The 26,857-nt window shown below is 43.1% G+C and overlaps 4 protein-coding genes across 13 annotated transcripts in view; all 4 read right to left on the reverse strand.

Annotated features, from left to right (window-relative positions):
• Nucleotides 1-296: 296 nt before the first annotated feature.
• On the reverse strand, nucleotides 297-2,962 carry LOC311013435 (SH2 domain-containing protein 1A-like). The gene is made up of 3 exons (XM_084009509.1): nucleotides 2,500-2,962; nucleotides 2,167-2,230; nucleotides 297-910 (listed from the first exon to the last, which is right to left on the reverse strand). Exons 1-3 carry the CDS (start codon nucleotides 2,634-2,636, stop codon nucleotides 635-637), a joined length of 477 nt encoding a protein of 158 aa, XP_083865635.1. The 5' UTR covers nucleotides 2,637-2,962; the 3' UTR covers nucleotides 297-634.
• Nucleotides 2,963-4,825: 1,863 nt separating this feature from the next.
• On the reverse strand, nucleotides 4,826-7,775 carry LOC311013158 (type-2 angiotensin II receptor-like). Its single transcript, XM_084009115.1, has 2 exons — nucleotides 7,595-7,775; nucleotides 4,826-7,027 (listed from the first exon to the last, which is right to left on the reverse strand). Exon 2 carries the CDS (start codon nucleotides 6,971-6,973, stop codon nucleotides 5,738-5,740), a length of 1,236 nt encoding a protein of 411 aa, XP_083865241.1. The 5' UTR covers nucleotides 6,974-7,027; nucleotides 7,595-7,775; the 3' UTR covers nucleotides 4,826-5,737.
• A 6,192-nt stretch (nucleotides 7,776-13,967) lies between these two features.
• Nucleotides 13,968-20,636, reverse strand: apool (apolipoprotein O-like). 7 transcript variants are annotated; one of them, XM_084009099.1, is made up of 13 exons: nucleotides 20,534-20,636; nucleotides 19,202-19,300; nucleotides 18,983-19,108; nucleotides 18,518-18,572; nucleotides 18,212-18,310; nucleotides 17,213-17,304; nucleotides 16,992-17,108; nucleotides 16,260-16,446; nucleotides 15,794-16,152; nucleotides 15,635-15,748; nucleotides 15,385-15,451; nucleotides 15,102-15,215; nucleotides 13,968-14,586 (listed from the first exon to the last, which is right to left on the reverse strand). In XM_084009099.1, the coding sequence occupies exons 1-13, from the start codon at nucleotides 20,543-20,545 to the stop codon at nucleotides 14,498-14,500; spliced, it is 1,530 nt and encodes a 509-aa protein (XP_083865225.1). In that variant the 5' UTR covers nucleotides 20,546-20,636; the 3' UTR covers nucleotides 13,968-14,497. The 7 variants fall into 7 exon arrangements, with proteins under 7 accessions (XP_083865225.1, XP_083865226.1, XP_083865222.1 ...); XM_084009100.1 differs by lacking the exon at nucleotides 15,635-15,748 and having other exon boundaries at nucleotides 15,385-15,565; nucleotides 15,800-16,152; XM_084009096.1 differs by having other exon boundaries at nucleotides 15,385-15,565; nucleotides 15,737-16,152.
• A 3,777-nt stretch (nucleotides 20,637-24,413) lies between these two features.
• The window catches only part of LOC311013283 (connector enhancer of kinase suppressor of ras 2), a 53,702-nt gene continuing 51,258 nt past the window's right edge, over nucleotides 24,414-26,857 (reverse strand). For 2 of the 4 annotated variants that reach the window (XM_084009330.1, XM_084009329.1), the window contains exons 23-24: nucleotides 25,723-26,027; nucleotides 24,414-25,127 (exon numbers count right to left, since the gene is read on the reverse strand). In XM_084009330.1, the coding sequence (XP_083865456.1) occupies nucleotides 24,918-25,127; nucleotides 25,723-26,027 (515 nt within the window). In that variant the 3' untranslated portion in view covers nucleotides 24,414-24,917. The remainder of the gene's footprint in view (nucleotides 25,128-25,722; nucleotides 26,028-26,857) is intronic. The other 2 variants (XM_084009331.1, XM_084009332.1) reach the window with 1 other exon arrangement.

The following is a 26,857-nucleotide window of genomic DNA, read 5'->3' on the forward strand; positions in this document are numbered from 1 at the left end:
TCTCTCTCTCTCTCTCTCTCTCTATCAGCATTCCCTCCACGGACATCAGTAATTCAATCTGTCAAATTGAATTTTTTTTGTTCCACATTATATGTTGGATGGAGGCTCTTTGTGTGTGTGTGTGTGTGTGTGTGTGTGTGTGTGTGTGTGTGTGTGTGTGTGTGTGTGTGCGTGCGTGCGTGCGTGTGTGTGTGTGTGTGTGTGTGTGCGTGCGTGTGTTTGTGTGTGTGTGTGTGTGTGTGTGTGTGTGTGTGTGTGTGTGTGTGACTGCGTATGCGTGACCTCATTTAAAAAGAGTTCATTTCAACCAATATCATTTATTTTCTTTGTGCCGTTCACATCACCGAGTTGCATTAAGAAAACAGAGCGCGGCGTTTGTTGTCAACCACGCATGCGCTGATGGATGTTAACGTTTCAGCAGGGGAATACGTCACATCGCATCCCTGAGAAGTTATGAGGTGATGTTCTGTTTGCTGGGAGCCTACTGGCTGAGATGTGAGTCACAGCGAGAGCCTTAGATGACGACATTTACCGAACAGGAGCGGATTGATTGGAAGTGATAAAAAAAAAGTGCACGCGGGGTCGTGTTGGCGGGTTTAGAACCAGGTCCATAGTGATTTGGGGGTTTTACCCGCTAACCGAGAGCTTGCCGCACCCCCTTCTTGTTCCTGCTCGGGTCCTTATCGGCGCGAGCAGGCCGCTGCTGGAGGAAGCCGCCGCCGCCGCCGCGTGGCGGTGACAGGCTGTTGCCGGGCGCGTGCGGCGTCGTCGTCTGCGGCTCCGCGCGCGCGCGTCCCCGCGCCGTGACGGCGTAGAGCAGCGGGATGGCGATGCCCTGGCCGGGCTTCTGGAAAGCTGCGATCAAGTTCTTGATGTGCCGGAAGTATCGTTTCTGCACACCGGGACTGGTCTGAAACAGGAGGAGGAAGAGGAGGGTCAGCTCTTCATCTCCACAGCAACAGAAACATGAAGAGGACAGGAGGTCCTGAGCTCCATTATAAGGCAATAAAATGTAGCAGCAAATAAGACGATGCAAAATAAATGTAATCTATAATTCTTCTTAAAAAGTAAAATCCTGTGGAAGGATTTAATCTATACTCGGGGGGTTTATCAGCTAAATTAGGAGATGTGTGGATGCAGTTCTTCTCTGAAAACATTCCCTCCCATGGGCTTTTTATATATAATTTTGTTAAGACAACAAAAAGCATTTATTTTGGGATTTACGTGTGACATCTAAGAATGCTTTAAGTGTCCCAACAGAACAGCTTTTACTCGTGACCGAATAAAACAAAGTAAATATTAAAATAGTAAATAATTTGTTTAGAATTCATCTCAATGCAAAAAAAGGTTTAGAGAAACTTCTGATTCATAACCCACAGCTGTCAGTTTAACATCTCCAAACAAAGCATGTTAACCTCTCAACATATAATCATTTTGTCAAGAAAACATAATAATAAAAGCATTACTTGTTTTCATTCCGTGCTATCAATCATGCTGTAGGAACTCGTTCAATCAAAACGCCGGGAGAAGCAAAGCACTCTGGATGTTTCCGTCTCCGGCCACAAGTCTTACCTCTGTTCTGCCTCCCCTCTACACAATATTTCATTAAAGTGATTGAAATCACACATGAATAATGCAAAATGTTATTGAGCTCGTGGTGAAATCCGCTTAATTCCGAGCCTCGGCCCGTCTGTTGTCAGAAGAAGCGAGCGTGAGGTAAAAAAAGTCGTTACAACGCCGTCGGAGCAGAGACACCGACTTCAGACGTCTCCATACGTTCACGTCTCTCACCACTCAATTACATATCCCATCAGAAATGCTGTCAAGTGCAATTCTACCCGTTCCCATCTCTGGAGGATATGCTGATGCTGTGGAGTCCTAAATTTGTGTGTTGATGGAGGGGCGGTGGAGGCCTATATCACATCATTGCTAAAGGAAAAAACCAACCCGTTTCTCAGGGCCGTCACTCATGTTTGCCTCAAATTCACAGCTTGCTGAGATCGGCTATAAGAAAAGAAGAGAACAACCTCTAGAACTCCTCAACGCTGAGCAAAGTGAGCTGGATGTGCGAGCTGCTGTTTGTCGCTGCTCGCTGTGAACGCTTCGGCGTCTCGCTGCTGCAGAATCAGAGCAAAGACAGTAAAAGAAAACCAAAAAAAGGCTCACTTCAGCGGCCCACGAGCCTGAGTCGTCCTTGTGGAGTCTGTAGGTGTAGACGTATCCGCTGTACCTGCACACACACACACACACACACACAGAAAGACCTTTGACCCCTTGGACTCATCTGTCACTTCAATGAAACGCGTATTTGCCTCATCTTGTCATTATTATCACCATCATCACTCCTGTGAGACTCGTCACACTCAATAAAAGCCCGTCATATATATTTTATTTCTCCGTGCTTTTATTTTCTTAAATGTGAGGAAATCAATACGCTCTTATAATAGAAGAAAATAGGATTATGTGCCGAGATGGGCTGATGTGTGTTTTAATACTCACAGCACACACAGGCAGTAGACGTCCGGCACCGAGTCGCTGTTGCGGACTAGGTAGGACCCGTCCCGGCCGTCCTGGGCCAGCCGCCTCTCGCCCTCCTCCTTGCCGATGGGTCCGTGGTAGACCAGCAGGTTCTCCATCAGGCCTCCTCTCCAGATTGGACCTTTTTTTTGTTGCTTCTTCTTCCAAGTCTCTGTCTGTCTCTCTCCTTCAACTTCCCACTGCAGGCGAAACCCTTTCTGGTCTCCTCTAGACCAGCAACGCGGTCTCGGCAGCTGTCAGGCCTCTCATGTGATATTCGATATTATTTCCAAAGTCCGTTTGGGAGCTGGAGCCTTTTCGTCAGATTTGTTTGTTTTTTTTTAACTGAAAGCAGCTCTCTCTTTCTAACCTCTCTAACCCTGACGTCTTGTTGCTCAGCCTTCCTCTCTCACCACAAGACACACACACACACATGTGCACACGTTAAAATGTGGGTTCGTATATATCTCTCAGGAAACGATTGTATTTTTTTTTTTTTTTTTTTCGACAGGAAATAACATCAAAGATTCTAACTGAATATTTCCACAACAATAGAAAGCAGAGAGGGATGAAGCAGACACAAATACACGTATGCTGTGTGGGGACTTACACTGTTGGCTAATTCCTCTTTTTGTTTTCTTATTAGTTTCCACCACAGTTTCCATGAATAGTGATGGTTATCATGCAGTGGAAACAAGTGTACCAACCGACCGACGCCTTCATGGAAAAGTGAAGTCTTGCATTAAAAAAAACCCACAGTTCAATAACAGGACACAAAAAAAACAGCTTAATAGTATAAAAAGGAAAAGAGCCCATTCTGCAGTAAAACGTCCCCTGTGAGTGATACTTAATATATCGACTGATATATTTAGCTTTTAATTAAAGAAAATCCTCCAGCTAGCAACTCGTAGACAAAACATGAGCCTTTTGTTAATTTTTCACCAATGCATTGTATTTTTTATGAGTTTATCATATGTTTAATGAGCAATTTTAATCAGAAACGAGCTCGTCACTGCTGGACAGTATTTAAATTAAAATCACCCTGAAGTAAGAGGTCTTGACCCCAAAAGAAGAAAAAGAAAGAGAACTTTACACCGAGGCGGGTTGTTTAATATCCACATACACATATACAGTCATATACAGCCTCTATTTCCCATCACACACACACACACACACACGTGTTCTTTAAGGCGGCAGAGCGGCGAGGCGGCGGCTAACGAAGCCGTGTGCGAGGAACAAACTTCCTGCAATCCGTCCCAAAACTCCTGTTGTGTCAAAATCAAAGATGCTGATTAAAATATCGGAACCTCTCTTTTTATTTTTCACCAGACAGGCAGCAGCAGCGCTGTTAGCGTTAGCTTATGGAGGACGAGATCACTCTCCGTTCCCGCCAAGATGGAGGACGCGTCCAGGCGAAGCTCGAGTCTACGATTCTCTCTTTAAAGCAGATTTCTTCGTTTCCGTCGGATACATCGCGTCCTCCGTTCCAGCTCGGCTCAGAAACATCATGAGCCGGGGACGTCTGGGTGAAGCAGTGCCATCTTTTTCACTGCTTTTCTTTTTCTTTTTTACAGCACTTTAGCGCCATCCAGTGGCAAACCTTGCAAGTCCTGCAAGTAGACTTAAAAAGTAAGGAATGGATGCATTTTTCTTTCCTCTTGGGCGCCACAAACATCCAGACTATGCTACGAGTCTATATTTGAAACAGTTGCATGTATAATCTTTTTTATATATAATCCTTAGTTCAAAAAACAACAAAATGAAGCCGTAGCCTCCTTTAGCTTGCAGCTCACACAGAGGCAGGCCAGGGTCAATGCAGGAGGCAGCGGATCCATACTGGACACAAATAGCAGACAGAGATACATCATTGATTAGCTGCCGGCTCCCGAGAACCAACACAACTCGCTGGACCGGAATGCTTCATAAGGACATTAGTATGAGATTATGATAGCGGGCCTTGATATGTGTGGAATCTGTGTGTGTGTGTGTGTGTGTGTGTGTGTGTGTGTGTGTGTGTGTGTGTGTGTGTGTGTGTGTGTGTGTGTGTGTGTGTGTGGGCTGAATGTCCATCTGCCAGGCGGACATAATCCCAGCGCTCTCGTTCCCAGGTGGGGGAAGCTCTGGAGTCACAGCTGTTAACAAGTGAGATTGGAAAAAGGGAAAGTTTAAAAAAAAAAAAAAAAAAGTCATAAATGGTTTTCACAAAAATAGACGTAGGTTCAAAATGAATCTGACAATCTCCCGTTTCAGAACAAGAACAGAAACCAGGGGTGTTTTTTTAAAGGAAAATTACTTTATTTCTCATTCAGTCAAAGAAATGCAGTCGTTTTCCTAAACTGTCTTTACAGAATAATGCCATGAATACAAGTTATTACACATAACGGTCCCATAAAGGATAAAAGTAGCATTGTTATGGTTAATATGCTTATACATAAAAATACAGGAACACATTCTATAAAAATGCAGCTACTGTATTAAACATAATTATGTCATAGAAATGTTTAATTTCTAGAAAGCAGAACAGAGCCACGTTGAAGCTAGCTGAGTTAGCCACAGCTAGCCTTAAAGCATATTTCACTCTTTCATACCTTTTTTTCATGTGAAATATTTATTATCATCAGCCAACATCTTTAATAATCAAGTTTAGGATCCCATATAAATGATGCAGAAGCTAAATCCAACAATAATGAAGACAAAAAAGATAATCAGCTAAACTAGTCCTGCTAACACTTTAGCCTAGCTTAGCAGAGTAGCTGTAGCCGACTTCTTTTTCAGCATTTTGGGAACACAAAACATTTATTATGCAATTTTCCAAGCAAACAGCTGCATATTCAAACACCCAGCAGTTAGAGAGCGACATTATTATTTATATGGAGTTGTGTTTTTTGGCCTTTTGACAAATAGGAGTCACATTTTTGGTCTCCACCAACTCCCAAGGGAAATATCTGGCTCTTTAGCTGCTAAATGCTACGCTAGCTAGTCACTAGCTGTGTGTGTGTGTGTGTGTATGTGTGTGTGTGTGTGTGTGCGTCTGGTGTTGAGCAAGTTGTGCGCAGTGGATTTTTAAAAGCTTTTTAACCGAATGCAGCATTAAAGGCGCAACATTTAACACTTTAAATCCGTTTTCTGTCTGTTGAGCATCGATCTCTGCAGGAACCGGAACAGTTCTAGGACCAGCTCCGCCCCACACATGCACGCTTGTTGAAGGTCACATGACTTGTTAGGTGGGACCAGAGTGGTCCACAATGGCCAGGTCCTTCAGGTCACTGAGTTTTCGGGAGAAGGAGCTGAGCCTGGTGCTGAAGGAGCCCTTCTTCTGGATGTGGTCCTCCCCGCAGGCCTTCACACAGGCACACAGGCTCTTGCAGAGGCCGACCAGGCGACCCCGGAAGTGGTTTCCTATGAAGCAGTAGAGCACCGGGTTGATGGCCGAGTTGGAGAACCCCAAGCAGAGGGTCAGGGGGGTCAAGGTGTGGATGGTCCAGGTGGCCTCACAGCTGTCCAGCCAGCCCTCGCCGTGCAGCATGTCCAAAAAGGTCACGCAGTGGAAGGGGAACCAGCAGAAGAAGAAGGCCAGGACCACAGCAGCCACCGTCCACAGCACCCTCTCCAGACCCCGACCCTGCAGGGGTCTGCCCCCGCTGGATCCGGGGCTCACACACGGGGTCGGAGGTCTCTCCGGTCTAATGCAGCTCTCGTTGGACTCCAGTGGTTTAGAAGAGGGGATGTTGAGGCCGGTCAGCCCCGTATCGGCCAGCAGGTGTCTGCCGATCGCCCAGTAGCACAACGAGATGACGAACAGCGGCAGCAGGAAGGCCAGGCCGATCTTCATCCAGACCAGGGTCAGGTACCAGGCTCGGTCGGGGTAGGGAATGACGCAGGCCTCCACGTCCAGCCCCTCCAGGTAGTAGGTGTCCCGCAGGTACACGGCCGGCGCCGAGCAAGCGCCCGCCAGCACCCACACCAGCACGCAGGTGAGGCGCGCCCGCCGGGGGTAGCGGGCGCTCTGGGAGCGGAGCGGGTGCACGATGGCCAGGTAGCGGTCCACGCTCATGCACGTGATGAAGAAGATGGAGGCGTAGAGGTTGAGGTTGTGGAGGGCGCCGCAGACCTTGCAGGCGACGCGGCCGAAGGGCCAGCTGTAGCCGCGGGAGTAGTAGACGGCCCAGAGCGGCAGCGAGAGCAGGAACAGCAGGTCGGACACGCACAGGTTCAGCATGAACGTGTTGGCCACCGTCCTCCTGGAGGCGCTGGCCAGCACCCACGCCGCCAGGCTGTTACCCACGATGCCCAGCACGCTGATGACGCTGTAGACAGCGGGGATGACGGCGGTCATGGGCACGGGGGGCCAGTCGGGGCAGCGGGGAGCGGAGGGGGTCGGGGAGGCGTTCAGATAGACCTCCATCATGGAGTAGGGGGAGGCGGTGGCGTTGAGGCGGGGGAGGCCGTGTGCCATCGTGGGATTGGGTGTCGCTGGTTCACTTCCCTCCTTTCAGTTTTTCAAGGTCGGCTGGAAATAACACAAAAACGGAGGTCATCAAAAATCCAGCTGCCTTTTAAGGACACGGAGCTTCACAGTCGCCTTAAATCAGCTGCTGTTACTTGATAACTAAAAAAACATTACAGCATTCTGGAAGCTGGGAGTGATTAAATGTACATGAAGGGGTTCAATTCATCTGTTAAACGGTTTCTTACTAAACATCTACTTTGTATTAATACCTTTTTTTTTTTACGATTCGTGAAAAACTTAGATTTAATGGGTTTTAAAGGGGATTCTTAAGTCACTGACACCGAGGAAAGTATTAATAAACATACATTGACAAGCACTTTTCTTGTCAATGCATGTTTATTATTTATTATCCTTATTTTTTACTGTCTTGCTGATGTAACGCTGTAAATTTCCCCACTGCAGGACGAGTAAAGGACTATCTAATCTAATCTAATTAATAACAGAAATGGCAACAAATTTAAATTGAAGACAAAAAGGGAAATTTACATGAACTTTCTCCAGTAAAACAACAACTGATAATTACATCAAGACAAGTTGAAACTCGTCTATTGAATGATTCCTTCTTACCTGAGTGAGTGATTTGAGGAGTGAAGCTCTTCTCAATGCCTCTCTTGGCTAAAGTCCATGTCTTGACAACCGCTCCTCGACCCCTCTAAGAGATCTGCACAGCTGAGTTCCCCCCGATCATATCATGCCTCTGTGTGTGTGTGTGTGTGTGTGTGTGTGAGAAACCAGATGAGGCGTCTTATAGCCCCCAGGAGTCTCTTGGTGATTGCACAAAACAGGGGGGAAGTGGCTTCCAACGTCACACCTCCATCATTACAGGGAGGCTGGACTTCACCTGGACCCCCGCCAGCCGGCAGAGAGACTACCACAACACTCTCTCTCTCTCTCTCTCTTTATTTCTGTTTTTCATTTTCTCTCCAGCAGCAAAAAAAAACACCTCCTTCAGAATCAAGTCAAGATGTGTGATGAGTAATAGCTGCGTCTCCGGCGAACCCCGTGTCTACCTGACTCTCTGATAGGACGCCGTCCGTCGTTCTGAGGTGTCAAACTGGAAGCCGTGACCTCTTGACCTCTCGCACGGAGGCTGTTGTGTTAATTAGCTAAAGAGCCTCTCGCACTTTGTGTCACATTCGTCCACGCCAGCGGTCAGAGAAGCCATGGGAAATGTTTACTCAGTCTCAGAGGAAGTGGAGAGGGAGGGAGGGAGGGAGGGAGGGAGGGAGAGGAAGATGAATGAGGAGGAGGACGAGCAGATACTGCAGGGAGAGGAGGAGGAGATGAGGAGGAGGACGAGGAGGAAAAGGAGGAGATTCCCTCCAGTGGTTTTTCATTAAAGCCTCTGGTGAAAGTTAATGAGGGATGAGAGCGATTACATCACAGCTCCCTTTGATCAAGCGTCTCTCCTCGTGCTCGTGCACGTGCACATGCATTCACTCATCCTTCAACAGACGTGCAACCGAACGCACTTAATCTGGAGCCCGGCAGTCGACGCCACGCAGCCCTGTTTACACGCATGTGGAGACGTGTGAGCGTGAGCGCCGCTCCATCGAGTATCCGTCAGGCCGTGACACCTTTAATAGGCGTGGGAACGCCGGCGGCGAGGGTGGCAGACGGCGGCGAGACGGGAAAACAGCAACATTTCAATGTTGTGTAAAAAAATCTTACATTTTAATGATGATTATTTGGCTTTCCAAAACGGATACTTTCATAATGCAGTGTGCTTTCACTGGCATGCTGGGAATGCACAGTTGTTCTTCTCACATCGGGAAGCCAACAGAAAACCCCGGAGCAGTACTGGCTCATCCAGTATGGGAAGTAAAAGTACATTTACTCCAGTACTGCAGTGTACTCTCATTGTGAGGCACAAGGACCGTTTTCTGCCACGTTACAGCTCCACCACAACAAATGTCAGAGGGTGATGATGCACGTTTTACTTATTTATACTATGACTGTGATGATCTGCCATCTGCTCCCCTGTTGCTCCTCCCCCTGCAGTGTCTGGTGGGCGTGGCTACTCCCTCACCTGACCAGACACACCTGAGAACCAACATTTAAGCTCCGGTCCTGCAGGTTCCCTTCGCCGGGTTTGTTCCTTCCAAGTTTCCAAATTTGTGAAATTCTAACCATCGATACTTTGACCTTTTCTTTCTTGAAAAACCTGACTTGACTGTTTTAGACTTATTAAATACTACTATATATATACTACTATACTCAGACGTAGTTTGACATACATTTCTTTGACAAAATTCCTCTGTTATTCAAAATAACAGAGGAATTTTGTCGACAAATGACTTTTTGTGAGATTTTAACAGACTATACTGAACTAAAAAAAAACAAAATGTTTCCTTTTTTTTAAACTTTTACTATACTATGACTTTTTTATTTAAAACCCAACTTTTTTTGCTTTTCTTTTTTTAAACTTTTTAGACAAACTATACTATGACTTTTTTTTAAACCCAACTTTTTTTGCTTTTTTTTTTAAAAACTTTTTAGACAAACTATACTGACTTTTTTTTAAACCCAACTTTTTTTTTGCTTTTTTTTATATACTTTTTTAGACAAACTATACTATGACTTTTTTTTTAAACCCAACTTTTTTTTGCTTTTTAAAAAAAAAAATTTAAAACTTTTTTAGACAAACTATACTATGACTTTTTTATTTAAAACCCAACTTTTTAGACAAACTATACTATGACTTTTTTTTAAACCCAACTTTTTTTTGCTTTTTTTTTTTTTACTTTTTTAGACAAACTATACTATGACTAAAACTATACTATGACTAAAAAATTGTAACTTTTTTAGACAAACTTACGACGGCGTATTAGGGCCACTGTCGGAAAAAAAAAAAAAAAAAACGGAGCCGAGAGAGGTGGGCAATATTCTGAGATTAAAAGTCACAAATTTGCTAGTTTTAAAGTGGCAAATTTGCGAGTTTTAAAGTGGCAAATTTGCTAGTTTATTACGGTGCTAACAACCGGCATTTATGCTAGCTAACTTCCCATGAATGTAGCTTTTAATTAATCCATCCCGTGTGTCAATGCTTTGCTAAGGTCCATAGGGTGATGGCTCTTGATGGTTAGTGTTGGTTAATTTTATATGGGCCAAATTGTCATCTTACGGTATGTGTGTTTGTTGATCGGGTGGTTTGGCTAAGCTAGCGGTCATAGAGGAAGTAATCACGTAGCTTGACCCGGATGTTTGCCGTTGCTATGACAACAAGTGAAAGCTACTGCTAGCTTAGGCAAACTACCTGCTCAATAAACACAAATAAGATGACAATTTGGCCCATATAAAATTAACCAACAATAACCATCAACAGCCATTACCTTAAGGGCCTTAGCAAAGCGTCACACGTTGGGATGAATTAATTAGAAAGATAAAAGCAACATTCGGAAGCGAAGTTGGCTAGCATAAATGCAGGTTGTTAGCATCGTAATAAACTAGCAAATTTGCCACTTTAAAACTCGCAAATTTGCTAGTTTTAAAGTCGCAAATTTGCCACTTTAAAACTAGCAAATTTGTGATTTTTAATCTCAGAATATTGCCCACCTCTCTCGGCTCCGTTTTTATTGATTTTTTTTCGACAGTGGCCCTAATACGCCGTCGTACAAACTATACTATGACTTTTTTATTTAAAACCCAACTTTTTTTGCTTTTTTTTTAAAAAACTTTTTAGACAAACTATACTATGACTTTTTTTTAAACCCAACTTTTTTTGCTTTTTTTTTAAAAAACTTTTTAGACAAACTATACTATGACTTTTTTTTAAACCTAACTTTTTTTTGCTTTTTTTTTTAAACTTTTTAGACAAACTATACTATGACTTTTTTTTAAACCCAACTTTTTTTTGCTTTTTTTTTAAAACTTTTTTAGACAAACTATACTATGACTTTTTTTTAAACCCAACTTTTTTTTGCTTTTTTTTAAAAACTTTTTTAGACAAACTATACTATGACTTTTTTTAAACCCAACTTTTTTTGGCTTTTTTTTTTTTTTTTTTTTTTTTTACTTTTTTAGACAAACTATACTGACTTTTTTTTAAAACCCAACTTTTTTTTTTATATACTTTTTTAGACAAACTATACTATGACTTTTTTTTTAAACCCAACTTTTTTTTGCTTTTTTTTTTTTTTATACTTTTTTAGACAAACTATACTGACTTTTTTGTGAAATTTTAACACTCTATACTTACTGAAAAAATAGAAAACCTGACTTTAAAAAAGTGAATTCATTGTTTTAGACATACTATTCTATAGAGTTTGCGATCACTTCTTTGTCTTTTTTTATTTGTACATGTTTTTTTAAAATTTTGTCGACAATACGACATTATGACATTTTTAATGACATATTTATGACTTACCAAACCCAGACCTTTGATGTCATGACATTCTTTCTGCATTCAATAGTAAGAACATTCTTTATTCATTTTCTTGTCATACCATCTTTATCTTTTATAACATGCATGACTCTTTATGACATACTATATTATGACATTTTAAACACAAAAAACAGACTTTTTATGACTACATGACTATATATATGCATTACTATAGAATGTCAGACTATATATACTATATATCATGACATTTTCTATTTTTTATTGGATAGTATACAATGAGATTTTAACGACATACAATATTATGACATTTTAATTACTTTTTTATGACCAAACCATGACTCTGTATGACACACTTAACAATATATGTTCATGGCATTCTTTTTTCTTTTAATTAAAAGTCATACTATTGTCTGACTTTTAATGATCTCTTTGTCAAGACATTTTCATGGCGTTCTATACTCCACGGGATCACAATCACTCGATCCCGTCTTCAGGATGTACAGGTTTCTCTTTCTTTATGGCATGCCATTTAAAAAACAGGAAAGGCAGCCGAGTGATGAAGAGTGTGAGCATGCGGAGGAGTGTGTGTGTTTATCTGATGATCCAAAAGCCAGTGTCCGTACAGGCAGCCGATAAGCAGAGCATCAGACCTCCACTTACATCACAACCCCTGACTGGACATCCATCTCCCAGCTCATTATTTTCATACTTTTTCTTATTCTTTTCTGCTTTAAAAGCTCCACATTTCTTTTTCTTTCTTTTGCAAGTGTACTTTCTCTGCTCTCATTATCCACATGTATAAATATTATATATCTGGATGTTGCTGCAACCCAAAAGTTATACGGATTTCTGTTTTCTTGCACAACAATAAATGATGATGTGCTGAACGGAGTGAACTGCCAACATCTGATTTTTATCTCCTCGAATGAGAAACGAGAGGAAGCTGTGTGCCGAAGATCACACTGTGTTCGCACGTTGACCCAAACAAAATATAGGAGACGTACACAAGTGAACAAATGCTGTGTTCACAAACACCCTTAAATTGCCTCCATGATTGTTATGTTTATATTCCTGCTGATAAATGTGCTACATGTTTATTTGACAGCGGGAGTCTCCGTCGCTGGCCGGATCCTGGGAAGATAACCGACGCAGATCGTAACCGTCGCAAAGTCCCCTCTGTGGAAAATCCGTCTCATAGGGGGGTGAGAGGTCAGAGGTCGGGGTCGGGAGCCCTGCTTCCTTTTCTGCCGGTCATGAAAAATCTGGGAGAGCTCTGGACTACATGACAGAGTCCAGTCGAAAGATTTGTTTCTCAGACCCGTAATCATAGTGGCTGCTTGTGTGGGATGCTGAGGGAAGAGGGGCCTCCTCGTGTGTGTGTGTGTGTGTGGAGGGCCCTTGAGAGAGGTGAGCAGAGGCTATACTTGGCGTCACATCTGCCTCCAAACCTTCTCCCTCTTGCACTGATCGCAACAAGATGTCCACGAAGGAGAAAAAGAAGGATTCTCACTCCGCTCTATTTTTATCCGAGCCAATATGTTCCATGTGGTTTTATTAAAGTGTTGGTGGATAATTAATAATCACAAGATGTTTTTTTGTTTGTTTTTTTTATCAGAACATTTGGAAGCGTTCGTCTTAAACAGCGCGGTCACACGAGTCCCTTAACCCCCCTCGACTCGGCTCCGATGCTCCGATGCCACAAGGCAGCCTGGTTCCCATATGTGGGTTTTAAAACCAGAAGATGAGAAAGTATTGCTGTCTTATTGATTCCCCCTCCTCTCGGTTTGCTCTTACACACATATGTGAGCACACAGACAGAGTCCCAGGGGTCGTGACCCCCCCAAGCAGAGTTTATGAGGTCCAGGGAGCTCTGGTTCCTCCGAGGAGCCGTAAAAGAAGCTATAAAGATGTGAACAGATATCCTGATCACCGCACACCAATAAGCACAAACATGTGGCACCAACAGAAATGCTTTATAGCAACATTCCTGGCATTAGATGCACACGTTTGTCCGAGTTCCTCCACGCCATAATTTCCAGGATGAAGGTTAGGACTTTATGGGCGTTATTTGTTATTGGAATTTTGATGCTTTTGTTATAGGAAACAATTACTCTCGGGATCAGATTCAGCACCGAAGGAGGAGATCTCACTCCGGTGTTTACAGGATGACTCAACTTTGACTTGGTAACGAGGCCGAGAGGCACGGCAGAGCTAAATGCTAACATGCTCCCAATGCTAACGTGCAACATGATGAAAAACACAAAGTAACGTTGAGGATGATTTTATTATTTAGTATTTGGTTTTGGATATTAAAAGATTAAAATAAAAATTGAATCTTAAGGCGATCTCCTTTTGAGCTGCTAATTGCGTGATGATTTTTGAGCTAAATTGTTAATAACGTACTAATTTATGATGGTTTTTGGAGGACCTGGATTATATTTTTAAAACTTGTGTTTTAAAAAGGCACCTTGTTATTTTCAGATTTAGAAAACAACGTTTCTTACGTTTGTAATGTTATGTAAGAAATGATGTACAGCTCTGCGACTCGCGAATACTGAACGGTATTTAAGGAACTTGACAAAGAACAACATGAACTCATGAAAAATATAGATTTATTTTTTTTGGTTCTACACAACTGAAGACATTTGTGGATGGAATAAAATGAGTTTTATAACCATGTGCGGTATGTTCAGCATGACTAGGCAGTGGGCTAAATTACAATAAATAAAAGCACCATGCACCCGTGATGATTGTGAAAGCTGTCGCACTAAATCCACTAATTGCTTTAAATCACACATACGGAGAGGAAAACTTCACAATTTGCCATCTGTGGATTTAAAAGTCTTGTAAACAGTCGTGGGTGTGTTATTCTCTCTCCCATGTTTCTGTTCTTTTAATCAAACCGACTCTGCAAACGAGAATCTGCTGCTTCGCTGCTACGAAGAAAACAACTTTTTCCTGTGGAAATCTAAACGATGTGGGCCGAAGGAAACCAGAATGGAAACGTTGAAAGACTTTCTGCCCGTTTTACAAAAATGACCTATTTACACTGCATGATGAGACCGAGTGTCTTTAGATCTGGATCGAGGGCAGCGTGGAACCAGGTCTCTCCTGGTGGAGGACTCTCAGCTGCGTGTGCTGTACAGGTCTTCATCCTCCGGGTTGGACTGGCCGAAGTCCATCAGAGCCGGGTCTGCCTTGAAACTGGAGCCCCCTAAAGGTCGGTGAGAAAAATGCAACAAAATATTAGTCACAGTGTCGATCATTCTGAGGTCATACAACCATCAAACACACCACACCTCTTCCCCAACAAGGACCAGGATTCCAAGTGATCTGGTCTTGCTGGATCTTGTGTGGGTGTCTTCCAGCTAAACAGATATTTTCCAGCTCATGCAGCAGAAAACGTGCCAGCTTCAGAGGGTGTTGCTGCTTATAGCTTTCTCAAGAAAGGCTCACACAAACAACTCAGTGTTACTACTGCGATGACGTAGTCATGTCACCGGAGGAACACAGGAAATAAGGACTTCACCTGGAAAACGGCCCCAAGCTGCTCTAGATTTATTATGTTTGGATGTGAAAAATATTAAGTCACTGTACAACGACATATCCTACAATCCATCCACCACTAAAAAAGCAATTAAACTGTATATTACTTACTGGGTTCTTCTACTTCAGGGTGAACTAATTAACGGGGGGGGGTGCATGTGAGAGTTTGTATGTTCACAGTACCTTTGCTGTTTTCTGCTGCAGACTGGTGAGGAGGTGGAGGTGAGAGCGTCTCCTCCACAGCAGCAGCTGGTGGCGGGTCAGCTAACTCGGGCTCAGCAGCTTCAACAACTGGCTCTGTGGAGAAGTCAATATACAACATGGGTATAGCTTTCACTGACAAGTAGCTCCTTCATCTTTCAGTGAATCCACTTCTGTAGCAACGGTGGATTTCCAACGGTTTTTTTTTTGTATTACTAGTGAATTTTCTGCTCTTTGACTCTATGGGGCAGAATATTTCTCTTACCTGTCGGCTCATTTGAGGCCTTTGGAGCAGGTGGTTCTTCAGAGTCAGCCGGGGCGGCCTCGGCGGCCTCGGCAGCCTCAACCGGGGTAGTCTCCACTGGGGCAGACTCTACTGGGGCAGACTCTACTGGGGCAGACTCCACTGGGGCAGACTCCACTGGGGCGGCCTCAACCGGGGCGGCCTCAACCGGGGTAGTCTCTGCTGGAGCGGCTTTGACTGGAGCAGCCTCGACTGGGGCAGCTTCGGCGGCCTCAACCGGGGCAGACTCCACTGGGGCAGACTCTACTGGCACGGCCTCCACTGGGGCGGCCTCAGCTGCCTCAACCGGAGACTCGACTGGCACGGCCTCGACCGTCTCCAAGCTCTCGACCGGGGCGGCCTCGACCGTCTCCAAGCTCTCGACCGCGGCCTCGACCGTCTCCAAGCTCTCGACCGGGGCGGCCTCGACCGTCTCCAAGCTCTCGACCGCGGCCTCGACCGTCTCCAAGCTCTCGACCGCGGCCTCGACCGTCTCCAAGCTCTCGACCGGGGCGGCCTCGACCGTCTCCAAGCTCTCGACCGCGGCCTCGACCGTCTCCAAGCTCTCCACCGCGGCCTCGACTGTCTCCGATTCCAAGCTCGCCGTTGGCTCGGCTGGTCTGGCATCGGTGGAGACGTCCTCTGCTGCTTGTTTTGTGTCCGACGGCTCCACACTTTCGACAGGTGAAGTTATTTCTTCAGATGTCTTGGTGGCGTCGGTCTCTTCTGGCAGCGAATGAGCCACCGGATCTGGACGGGAGAGGAAAACACAGTGGAAAGCCTTTGAGTGATCGTGTGTTTGATTCAAAAGAGAATCAGAGAAACAAGCAGAGACGGAGAGGAACATCTATAGATACCTGTGCTGGTCTCTGTGGGGGTCTGGTCCGGGTGAATCTCTATAAGTTCTACTGATGATGCCTCCTCTGTTGTGACAGCGACGACAGGCTCATCACAAACGGGGAGAGACTCGGCTGATTCCACCTCTGTCTCCGGGACCGTGGAGCTCGGGGCTGAGCCGGATCCTGAGACCTCCTCGACAGCCGTCTAATGTGGACAAATTTAAATCTGTTTAAACCGAGGCTTGCATACATTATTGTATATAAAAGTATTAATATTAAATCCAACGTTTGAGTAATCACACTTAAACTGTGCTTGTCAGTGACAGAAGAAACATTAAATCCACGAACAGAATTAAGCACCAGCTTTACAGTTTGCTTTAACATTTCACTTCTAATAGATTGGATTTATTACACTGGCTGGAGCTGGGGGGGAAATACTAATCACCCACATTAGCATTTTACATTTCAGGCATTTAGCTGACACCACAGAGTGACTTAGAGTGAGTTTAAGTTCAAGACATATGAAGCACAAAGAGCAAAGAAACTGGAACAATGCAACCAGAAATAAAATAGATAGAACCTATTGAGAGGCATTTGGAGAAAACAAAAGAGGGGAAATGATTCAGTGTCGGGGGAGTTACCATTATATGGGTGGAAGGGCTGTTCTGGTTTGAGTCACACAAAGTCACAGTCTTTTTTAAAGCTGGCTGCACCTTCATGTAACATTGGGATTAAATCTGTTGGGTTAACCTGTGGCTGTGAAGCAGCGACCTCCTTGACGACGGGCTCCTGGGGCTTGGAGGCGAGGAGCGAAGACACGGCGGCGCTGCTCCACTGCCCTGCAGCGTACACCTTCTTACTCGTCACCTGCGGGGCACAAAAGATGGTTACGCTCTCAAAAAGAATGGGGTTTGTTACCAAAAGACAGACAACCAGAGTGAGTTATGAAAAACAAGAAGAAGTAATGTCACCTTAAGCACAGCCACTGTTTGAGCCGGGTAGCACACGGAAGCTCCTGCACTCATCAGGCCAAGTGGAACGGCTAACCTCTTTAAATGAGAGCCTGAAACACAGGTTAGGATTAAGGATTCATCAAACTTAATCTGCTATCGAGTGATTTAATTTAACGGACGCCCTACTGAGAGAAAGACAAATACAGAGATGCTGGGAAAACTGAAACATAAATAACAAAAGTTCACGGTGGCATGATGGATGAATGTAATGATTTATGATGTACGGCTGTCTAACCCACACATAAACTGAGTTGAGCTTCCATTTAGATTATTAATATAAAACAACCTGTCTCGAATACAACAGTGATACATCTAAATACTACATATTTACAGTGAAGATTTAATTCTGGAAAAACCATGTAATATAAATATGGTTAACAATGGTTGCATGGTGGGTATATGGTTCAGTATGGTTATATAACACGCATCTATATGACAATTTATGTTGATTCACTTCAAAATGTTCTACAGGGTTCCCACTCGAAGTGAAATGTCAGATGTTTTTCTGACTAAAAAGCTGAATTTCCATGACCTTTAAACCATGTCACCTTTGTGATGAGCAGACAAAAAAACAGCCACAGTATTTTAAACCCACTCATTTGTGAACTTTAAGTAAAAAAACTAAAGTTTTCACTGCTTGAAATGTGCACATTTACTGTGTTATTTGTTGACAAGGGCGCTGAAAAACCAAGTAACCATAACAACCACTCACGAAATAGGAGAAACTTGGGAAATAACCTGATAAAGAAAAATACAGCGTGGGAAATATTACAGTTTGATTAATGGCAACTAAAATTTAAACACAAAATCCCCTGATATTCCAGAAATCCTCCGACCCCTGGGAACCCAGTTCATTGTCATATATTTGTATTATACTTATGCACAAATACGTGTATTACATGTTTCCCCAGTGGGGTACAAAGTGTTTTGTGATACAGAGAACGAGGATCTGGTTACCTTTCCGTGCCAAGAACATGCCGAGCAGGCCAGCCATGGTGACGGTGCCAAATCTGGGTAGAAACCCAGGGGGAGGGTCCTTCAAGTAGTAGTACACATCTGGGAAACACAGGAAGCAGTAAACATGACGACAAGCATTCCTCTCATTCCACAAGCTGCTTTCTTCACATGTATTCTGATGTTGTGGACATTAAACATTGTAATTGAATAAAGCCATAAATAGACGACTCCTGTACACTATCTGGGATTTGTTTTATATATGGATATAAATATGATGTATATGTATACATACTACTAATGACTCACCCTCTCCTGCATAGTACAGATTGACACTTCTTGTTTTCACAGAGACACAGGCGCCCTGCAGGGATCAAAGACAAAACATCACAACTACATCCGAGTGTTACCGTATCAAACTGCCAAAACTCTTCGCAGCAAAACCTGCAGCTGCGTTTACGTGCATGAACATTATTTCCTGTCTCACTCCTGAACGTTGCTGTCTGCAAAACATGCAAGAAGCACTCACTGTACGCGTAACCGCAAACTAGGGGACACAAGAAAAAAAAAGAAAAAATCAGCGTTGGAAAACCAACGCTGCAGGTGCAAGATAACACCTCTTCCATGTGTTTTTTAGCTGTAGTTCTGTTCACACAACACTTATGGGTAAATAGAGTTGTTCTTTTGGGGGTTTCAGGTGACAGATTGTGAAAGTTTGAGGTAAATCTGCAGCAGCTGGCGTCTGTAAATACACACAGCGGAACGTGTAAATACCGTGACAGCCTGGACAACCGGTAGAACGCTCTCTCTGGCTGCCGTCAGCCCATTCTGGATGACGCCCGGCCTCTCTGGGACAAAGTGGGCCTGAGTAGACTGGGGCAGCGGGGTGTAGACGTTCAGCTGGGGACGGAGGGAGACACGCATTGTGATTGTGAACGTCGGGCTTTTCTAGTATCAGACCTGCAGATGTTTCTTGGAGGGGGGCTACCATACCTTTTGTCGTGTAACCAGTCCGTCGGCGGGTACTTCACTCACAGTATACACTCGGATGGAGGCGATGCCCATCACCGTGGGGACGGCCAGCATCACCACCTGATTCACACCAGATTAGACACTCGTCACGTCAGGTGACTCACATGGACCGGGAATTACATTAACATGTAAACATTTAAACCCCATCAAAATGATGGATGGATGGATGGTAGATAGATAGATAGATAGATAATTAAAGAGATAGATAGATAGATATAGATAATTAAAAAGAGAGATAGATAGATAGATAGATAGATAATTAAAAAGATAGATAGATAGATAGATAGATAGATAGATAGATAGATAGATAGATAGATAGATAATTAAAAAGATAGATAGATAGATAGATAGATAGATAATTAAAAAGATAGATAGATAGATAGATAGATAGATAGATAGATAGATAGATAGATAGATAGATAGATAATTAAAAAGATAGATAGATAGATAGATAGATAGATAATTAAAAAGATAGATAGATAGATAGATAGATAGATAGATAGATAGATAATTAAAAACATAGACAGACAGACTTTATTGATCCTGAAGGAAATTTAAGCATCCAGTAGCACCTTACAAAAATAACACACATGACAGACCAACATAATAATAATAATAATAATAATAATAGATTAATAAAGCATCATAAGTCCTTCATTAAGCATAATTGTTACCATGTGATTACGTGTATGAGACTCGTGGATTTATTATTATTATTATTATTAAAGCTTTGACACGTTAGCTGCACTTTAAAGGCGCAGTTGAAGCTTTTTTAAAGGACTCTGTGTACTTTAACCTATAGCATGCTTCACGTTTGCGTTTAAACACGGCGCTTACGTAAGCGACTTTTCCTCTGGTATGACGTATAACATATTACAATAACGTCATACGCAGCGTTAAGTTGTGTGTATGGTGGATAACTCACAACCGTTAAGCTAACTGACGCTAACTGTCACGTCTCCTCGGCCTCGCCAACACCGGCCGTTACCGACGCTGAGCTTAGACAACGGACGTTAACGACGTGAGTCCGTCGGTGCTCAGCCCGCTGTCGGTTAACGGGAGTTATACGCTGTTAGCATCGACTCATTCAGCGGGGCTAATACAAGTAGACAGTTAGCAGCTATATATATATATATATATATAGTTGTTCATGCAGCGTGACGTCAGCGTCTGTAAAGTAAACTAGTCTTGCGTTAAAAGCTCCGGGACGCTTGACGTTAACTCTCCAGCCGCTCATTCATTTAATAAACACATAAAAACACTTGGACGAAGAGGAAAATGTCAAACATTCACCTTGGCCGCCATGACAGCGCTCCTCCTCCTCCGCCTCCTTCTTCGTTCTTTCAGCGCCGACTCTTCGAGCGGTCCACTCCAATCCACGGTCAGCTACTGCCACCTAGCGGTGAGAGGAGACACCTGCAACAGATAATCCCTATCCGTTCTTCTTCTTATATTGAGTGTTATAGCGGTTGGCAGCCATGAGTTGCAACACCGCCACCTACAGGTCATCAGTGGAAACTATTTATAATCTTTCACCAGCTTGAGCCTTTAAACATCCTAATTCACGTTTATTTAATTCTGCTGGGACACTATTTTTCAAAGTGGGTCTCCCGGAAACTTTGAGGGGAAAATGTGACAATAACAATTTCATGTTTTTTTTTTATTTTTTATATATGTTATTAATCACTGGCTTAGTATGCCTGCTCATGAAACCTTGGCATACTTTATACTTTATTATTAAATAGTGTAACTTTAGGCTCCAGTGTCTGCTGAATTAATAACAGGAGAAACATACAAAAAGTAAAAGTAAATGTTTACTGTTAATAAGACAGAAATTATACTGAATATAATGAATAATCAGACCAAACAAAAGGGGGGAAATTGTTACTGTTGAATATTAAGATAGAAATAACAAGGAATGTTTAATATAGAAGAATAATTATTAATTATTAATAATAATAAGGGAAATATATTAAGAAGCTGTATATTTGATTTTTGATATTTGCCATGATAATGCACACGTAATTTAAAAAGAATTTGCAACAGGGAGGTTGTGTGTTGACAACCAGAGTGATTGACCCCCGCGTGGTGATTTCCCTCACTTTGCCGGTTCTTCTCCCACGCACTCCTCCTCATAGCAAACGTCCTTCCCAACGTCTCCCACGCCTCCCGACTCGTCCACACACTGCAGCATCATGTCCATACTCCTGAAACATCTGAGAGGAGCCCACATACAGTATATACATATTTATGGTATTCTCTTTACTTTCAAAAGTCAAAGTGACTTCTTATCCTTCTAGTTCGCCAACAACTATTTTGTAAATGTGTGTGCACGTAATTAAAATGCAAAATATGAATGTTTTATTTTTTTAACAGACATTTTAATGATTAAAACTGTCACTGCTGTTCCATGTTTAAAGTAAAGCAAGGCAGGCAGCTGTCCAGGGACCCCCGATGAGCTCTAAAAGCTCCTCGTTCTCAGCGAGGTGGTTCAATTAGTTGCCTTTTTGTTTGGGAAACAGACAGGAATGAAGTACAATATGAACTGATGTGAATGTGGTATTATATTGTGGCAATGTTGTGTTTTCTGTGTTGTTTTAATTATTCCTAAAGTTTATTTAAAGTAACACAAATGAACACACATGTAGTTCACTGGTTGCAATGGACTTGATGGGAACTTAACTAACAGGTTGATCTAGATTAAGATGGATGAGATGGGTGGAGGCATTACACTTACTTTTAGGTGGATGCTTGTGAAGAATGAGCAGGTAAAGGTTTCCACATTTTCAAATATAATGTTTTGTTGCAGCGTCACACAATAAATCCAAAGAAAGGTTACACATAAACAGATCATAGCTCATAGTGCAGAGGATTCAGTTTATTGAAGTCAAAGTTAACAACTTAAGTTTTACAATCTGTATTTTTTTTGTAATATATATTCATATATATGAAACCAAAAAAGGCTACTTTTAGGAAGAATAAATGTAATTTTCTTTCTCTTTTTTTAATATCATCTTTAGTCAGTTCAATGTACAGAATAACAGTAAGCTAATATTATCCTTGAAAAAGAGCAATATGTTCCTTTTTTTAATGTCGCAGTGCAACTTACGTCTTACACACCTGTGCAATGTACCATGAGGTGTACACCCCTGAAAGAACACACAGTGGAATCTCCCTTTTTCGGCTTGTTTCTGCAGGTCTACACACACAGAGGTCTGGGAGGGTATAATACAGTCTGTGCCTACAAATCACAACTCGCACCTCTTTAATCAGGATGTCGCCTGCTCGTGTGGAGCAGCGGCTGGAGAAAAGAAGACCACTATGGATGAGAAACAGAGAGGGGGGGAGGGGGGGGGGGGGTACTGCAGACTGAAACTGTATCGTGACTCTTTTTTACAGCCGTGTGTGTGTGTGTGTGTGTGTGTAGGATCGCCGGTATGGTCCGTTGTTGCCAAAGAGAGGGTTGGGAGGCACAGGGAAAGTGCTTGCATCATTTAGTTTCTTTGTGGTACTCTCAAATTAACCATTAAAAAAACAAAAAGAGGATCTCTGGGGGGTGTTTGATATTTCAACGACAGTGTGTGTGTGTGTGTGTGTGTGTATGTGTGTGTGTGTGTGTGACACGATGAGAAACCCTGAACCTACACTCAAAGAACGGCGGTTAAAGGATGGAGAATAAATGATGGATGCTGCTGGAGGCAGCAGGTGCTACGCGTGTCTCTCAGAGTCTTGGACACTAGGGGGCACCGTTGAGTCCTTGGGCCTGATATTGCAGATGAAATGATTCATCCTGGGGGGTTTTCACAGACTTTATGAGACCGTTTGGTGTAGAGGTCTTTGGCCCACCCAGCGTCAACCATATGCTTTGGAGGGCAAAATGTCAAATATTTTTAGAAGTACGGTCAGGTTAAGATCCCTAAAGCCTCTCTGTGGGAACCAAAAGACGGCAAATTGAAACCTCCTGGACACTTACGGAGGATCTTTGTTCGATCGAGTAGCTGAGCAGCAAAAAAAAAAGGGGGAAAAAAAAGCCAGCCTCAGTTACTGTACAGTGTGTGTGTCTTTGAACGCTATCTAATGGAAACAAATCTCTGAACATACAAATAAAAAGGTCATTCTTCAACAGTACGTTTGCATGTATCGTGCGCTACAAGTCTAATTATCTTGCAATCATGAGAGGAAGATAAAAAGAAAGGAAAGAGGGGGGGGGGGGGGATTCAAAAAAGAACACAAATGATCCACAATATTTTACCCTGTCCAATCAAATCAGTCCCGGGACTTTTTTTTCTCATGCAACATCATCACCAGGAGAAGGGTTGACGTAAAAACGGTCAATGACGGTGGTGATTCTCTGCCTCCTAGCTGTTCGACTGCTAAACACCCTGCATGTACAGAGTGAAGGGGGGGGGGGGGACACTGCAAAACCTTGGCATAGAATACATCATACTTTACATTATATCTATGACACAAAACGTAAATAGATTTATATATTCTTCTATGTTTAAATATATTTGTAGACTGTACACAAATCTTTAGAAAATGAGACGGCAAATGCTTTTACCTGATATTTTGAACAGCGATGGTTAAAGAGGCCGATGAGACATAAGACCCTGTGACGCAGCCAATGAGATATAGAGATATAGAAAGTGCATTCTTTGTAGTGAGTGACTCCTTTTGGAAAAGAAAAAAATAACTCTCTAGCTCTTCTTGCATTCGCTGTTTAAGAAAAAAAAAAAAAAAAAGAATAATTAAAAAAATAAAAAACCAAAATGTTTTTGCACCCACGCAAAAATACATACTCTCTGTCTTCCCTCCGCTACCTCTAAGAAACATATCACAGTGGTAGTGGAAACGCAAACATTTACATCAGTATACACAGCAGTATACACATATACACAAGTCTTTGACGACTAGAGAGGGAGAGAGAGAGGAAATAAGAACATAAATCAGAAAGAGGAGATGGACAGAAACACAGAATCACAGAGAGAGAGAGGGATAGACAATGCAAACTGAATTGCACTCTATCAGAGGAGCCTCCTTCTGCAGATACAAGTGTGTGTGTGTGTGTGTTTTAACAGTTCACAGTTTGAAATAATGTGCAACTAGCCAACACGGCGACTCCTCAACAGACAGCCGCCTTTCACAGTCTGGTACTAAAAGCCCCGCCCCCAGACTAACACGTGAGGTCCCTGTAAATCAGTGAGATATGCAGCCAAAGAAAACAAGACAGAGAGAGAGAGAAAGGGGGAGAACTGGTGGCTCTGGGTGCAAAGTTCATCAGTACAAAAGTACAGTGCTGTGGTGAAAAGGATTCTCCTCTGTATTGCTGCTACATAGCTCCCCCCCCCCTTTAAAATCAACAGGAAGAAGAACAAAATAAAAAATAGGGAATACAAAGGAACCAAAAAAAAAACATGTTTTTGAAAAAGTCTCCTTTTGTTTTCCCCATTTTGCTCGACAAGCGTGTTTCTGAGTTCCATGACAAAGGATGGTTAATGCTTTCTGTTCGGGCATGCAATAGGCACCCTGTGGGGTCCTCGGGATTATCAAAAGTTCATACACGCTCAGACTGTTCCCTCTATGATATTTACACATCTTACAATGTGTGTGTGTGTGTGTGTGTGTGTGGGTGCTCAGGAGTGTGTGTGTGTGTGTGTGTGTGTTCCTTCCGTCCGTCTCACACATGCGTCTCGATGAAGGAGTGTGTGTGGGTCATGAGCGGCGCCGCCAGCGGGGACAGGTCGTCCTGGCCGTTGGTGCCGGGGCTGAGCTGGCAGATGTCCGTGTAGAGCTCGCTGTGCCACTGCTTCCACTCTCTGAAGGTCTGGGAGCACAGGCCAGGGTCCTCCAGGAGGGCACAGATCACCGCCAGCTCCGACTCTTTGGCCTGGAGGAGGGAGGGGGGGGGAGTTACCGCATCGACTCCTCACACAAAAGTCCAAAATCCTCCTGCTCACATAGAAATCACTGTCTAGGACCGAAGTATATCACTGATATGCTCCCACTATAAGCCTTCTAGACCTTCTGAGACAATCTGTTAGTGATTCCCAGAGTAAACTCATCATCATTCAGTCACGATGCAGCAAATAAACTCCCTGAAGAAGGAACTCCGACCACTTTCAAAACTAGACTGAAAACTTTCATGTTCTGCTAAATCTTTTAACGTCTGCACTGTTTTTTATTATTGCAAATATGTTTTTATTCTCTTTGTCTTTATATTTACATTTACTTTTAGGGCATTTAGACTTTCAATCAGTACATTTGTCAAAAGAAAGAAACCACAACATATCATTGCCGATAAAGTAAGAGCTAAAAATAGAAACTGAGTAAAGTAGTAGCTGTTCATCAAACATACCTTAAGAGCAACAGTGCTATGATCATGATCATCCTTCTGTAATGCATTTTAATGACATGTTATGATGTGAACAGTGTGAGTCTGCCTTCTGTGTGACGTTGCCTTGCCTCGCCTACATGCGTGTTACCTTCAAGGTGCTCCTCAGGGCTCGGACCCGGTGCAGCCTGTCGTTGAGCAGCGGGTCTCTGGCTCTCTGTGTGAAACAGCGTCTGAACTCCTGCCGGCTGCAGGGCCTCGGGTCGCCCAGGGCCGTCACGTTGGCCTGCTCCAGGGTCCGGTACAGCTGCTCTAGCCCGTCCAACGGCTCCGGCTCGCGGCCCTCCGACACCCGCCGCTCCCTCCCCTCCGACACCCGCCGCTCTCTGCTCTCCACTCTCAGCTCCCGCAGGTCCGAGACCCCCAGGAGGGGCCCGGTGAGGGTCAGGTTCACGGCTGGAAGGACACGGGGAGCTTCAGGACAGAGCTGTGATGGTAAACTGACTATTGAATCGTATTCTGGAGAGTCGGTAACAACAAAAGGAGATGTTGATTTCACTATCTGACATTTTACCCACGAGCCCCAGCAGTTTCTATTTTAAGAAAGATGTTAAAAAAGAAAAACGAATAATGTGCAGCATAAGTTCATCTTTTAGTATTTTTTATACATGACGAAGTGCTGTACCTGCTACTGTAAACAATACTGCAATTTGAAGTACTTGTACTCACATGATTGTTGTAATTCTGATTCCATTATATTTAATTTACCTTTACTTTTGATTATTCAGGATGTTTTTTCTATAATACTTTTTGAATTCAGGACACTTCCTTGTAATGAAGCTGGGATCGTATTTTATCCTGTTAATCCTGAATCGTAAGGAATAATTTCACTGAAGTGAATTTCCATAATCATAAAGAACGCCTGAAGCGACTTGAAAAAATCGTACTAGTTCACCATCATGGTAGAGAAGTGAAGGATAGAGCCTGATTTAAAAACGTATCATCTATAATTTATGCATTCAGAACCTTATTTAAGATGATTTAATTGTTTTTCACTAAAAAATGTCTTATCTGTGATGCAATAAAAAGCTGTAATATGTGTGAAAGATTGAAAGAGTTTCAGGCATATTTTGATGATCTCCCCTGTTTACAAATGATCTTTAATATTACAACAAAGTTAATATGCAGTACTGTTGGATTACACAGTCTTTAATTAAGGAAATCATAACGTACAGCACAATATGTTTGACTCATTATCTACTCGGTGTATTCCTGAGGGCCTGAGG

This window comes from Eutrigla gurnardus, assembly GCF_963514095.1.
Source record: "Eutrigla gurnardus genome assembly, chromosome: 5".
Lineage (NCBI taxonomy): Eukaryota > Metazoa > Chordata > Actinopteri > Perciformes > Triglidae > Eutrigla > Eutrigla gurnardus.

Coding starts and splice junctions, on each gene's coding strand:
- LOC311013435 (XM_084009509.1), bottom strand. CDS start 2,636: ATGGAGAACCTGCTGGTCTACCACGGACCCATCGGCAAGGAGGAGGGC. Junction 2,231..2,499: donor GTCTACTGCCTGTGTGTGCT/GTGAGTATTAAA, acceptor GTGTGTGTGCAG/GTACAGCGGATACGTCTACA. Junction 911..2,166: donor CAGGCTCGTGGGCCGCTGAA/GTGAGCCTTTTT, acceptor CTCCTGTTTCAG/ACCAGTCCCGGTGTGCAGAA.
- apool (XM_084009101.1), bottom strand. Junction 17,109..17,212: donor AAACAGTGGCTGTGCTTAAG/GTGACATTACTT, acceptor TGTGCCCCGCAG/GTGACGAGTAAGAAGGTGTA. Junction 16,153..16,259: donor CCCCACAGAGACCAGCACAG/GTATCTATAGAT, acceptor TCTCCCGTCCAG/ATCCGGTGGCTCATTCGCTG.
- LOC311013158 (XM_084009115.1), bottom strand. CDS start 6,973: ATGGCACACGGCCTCCCCCGCCTCAACGCCACCGCCTCCCCCTACTCC.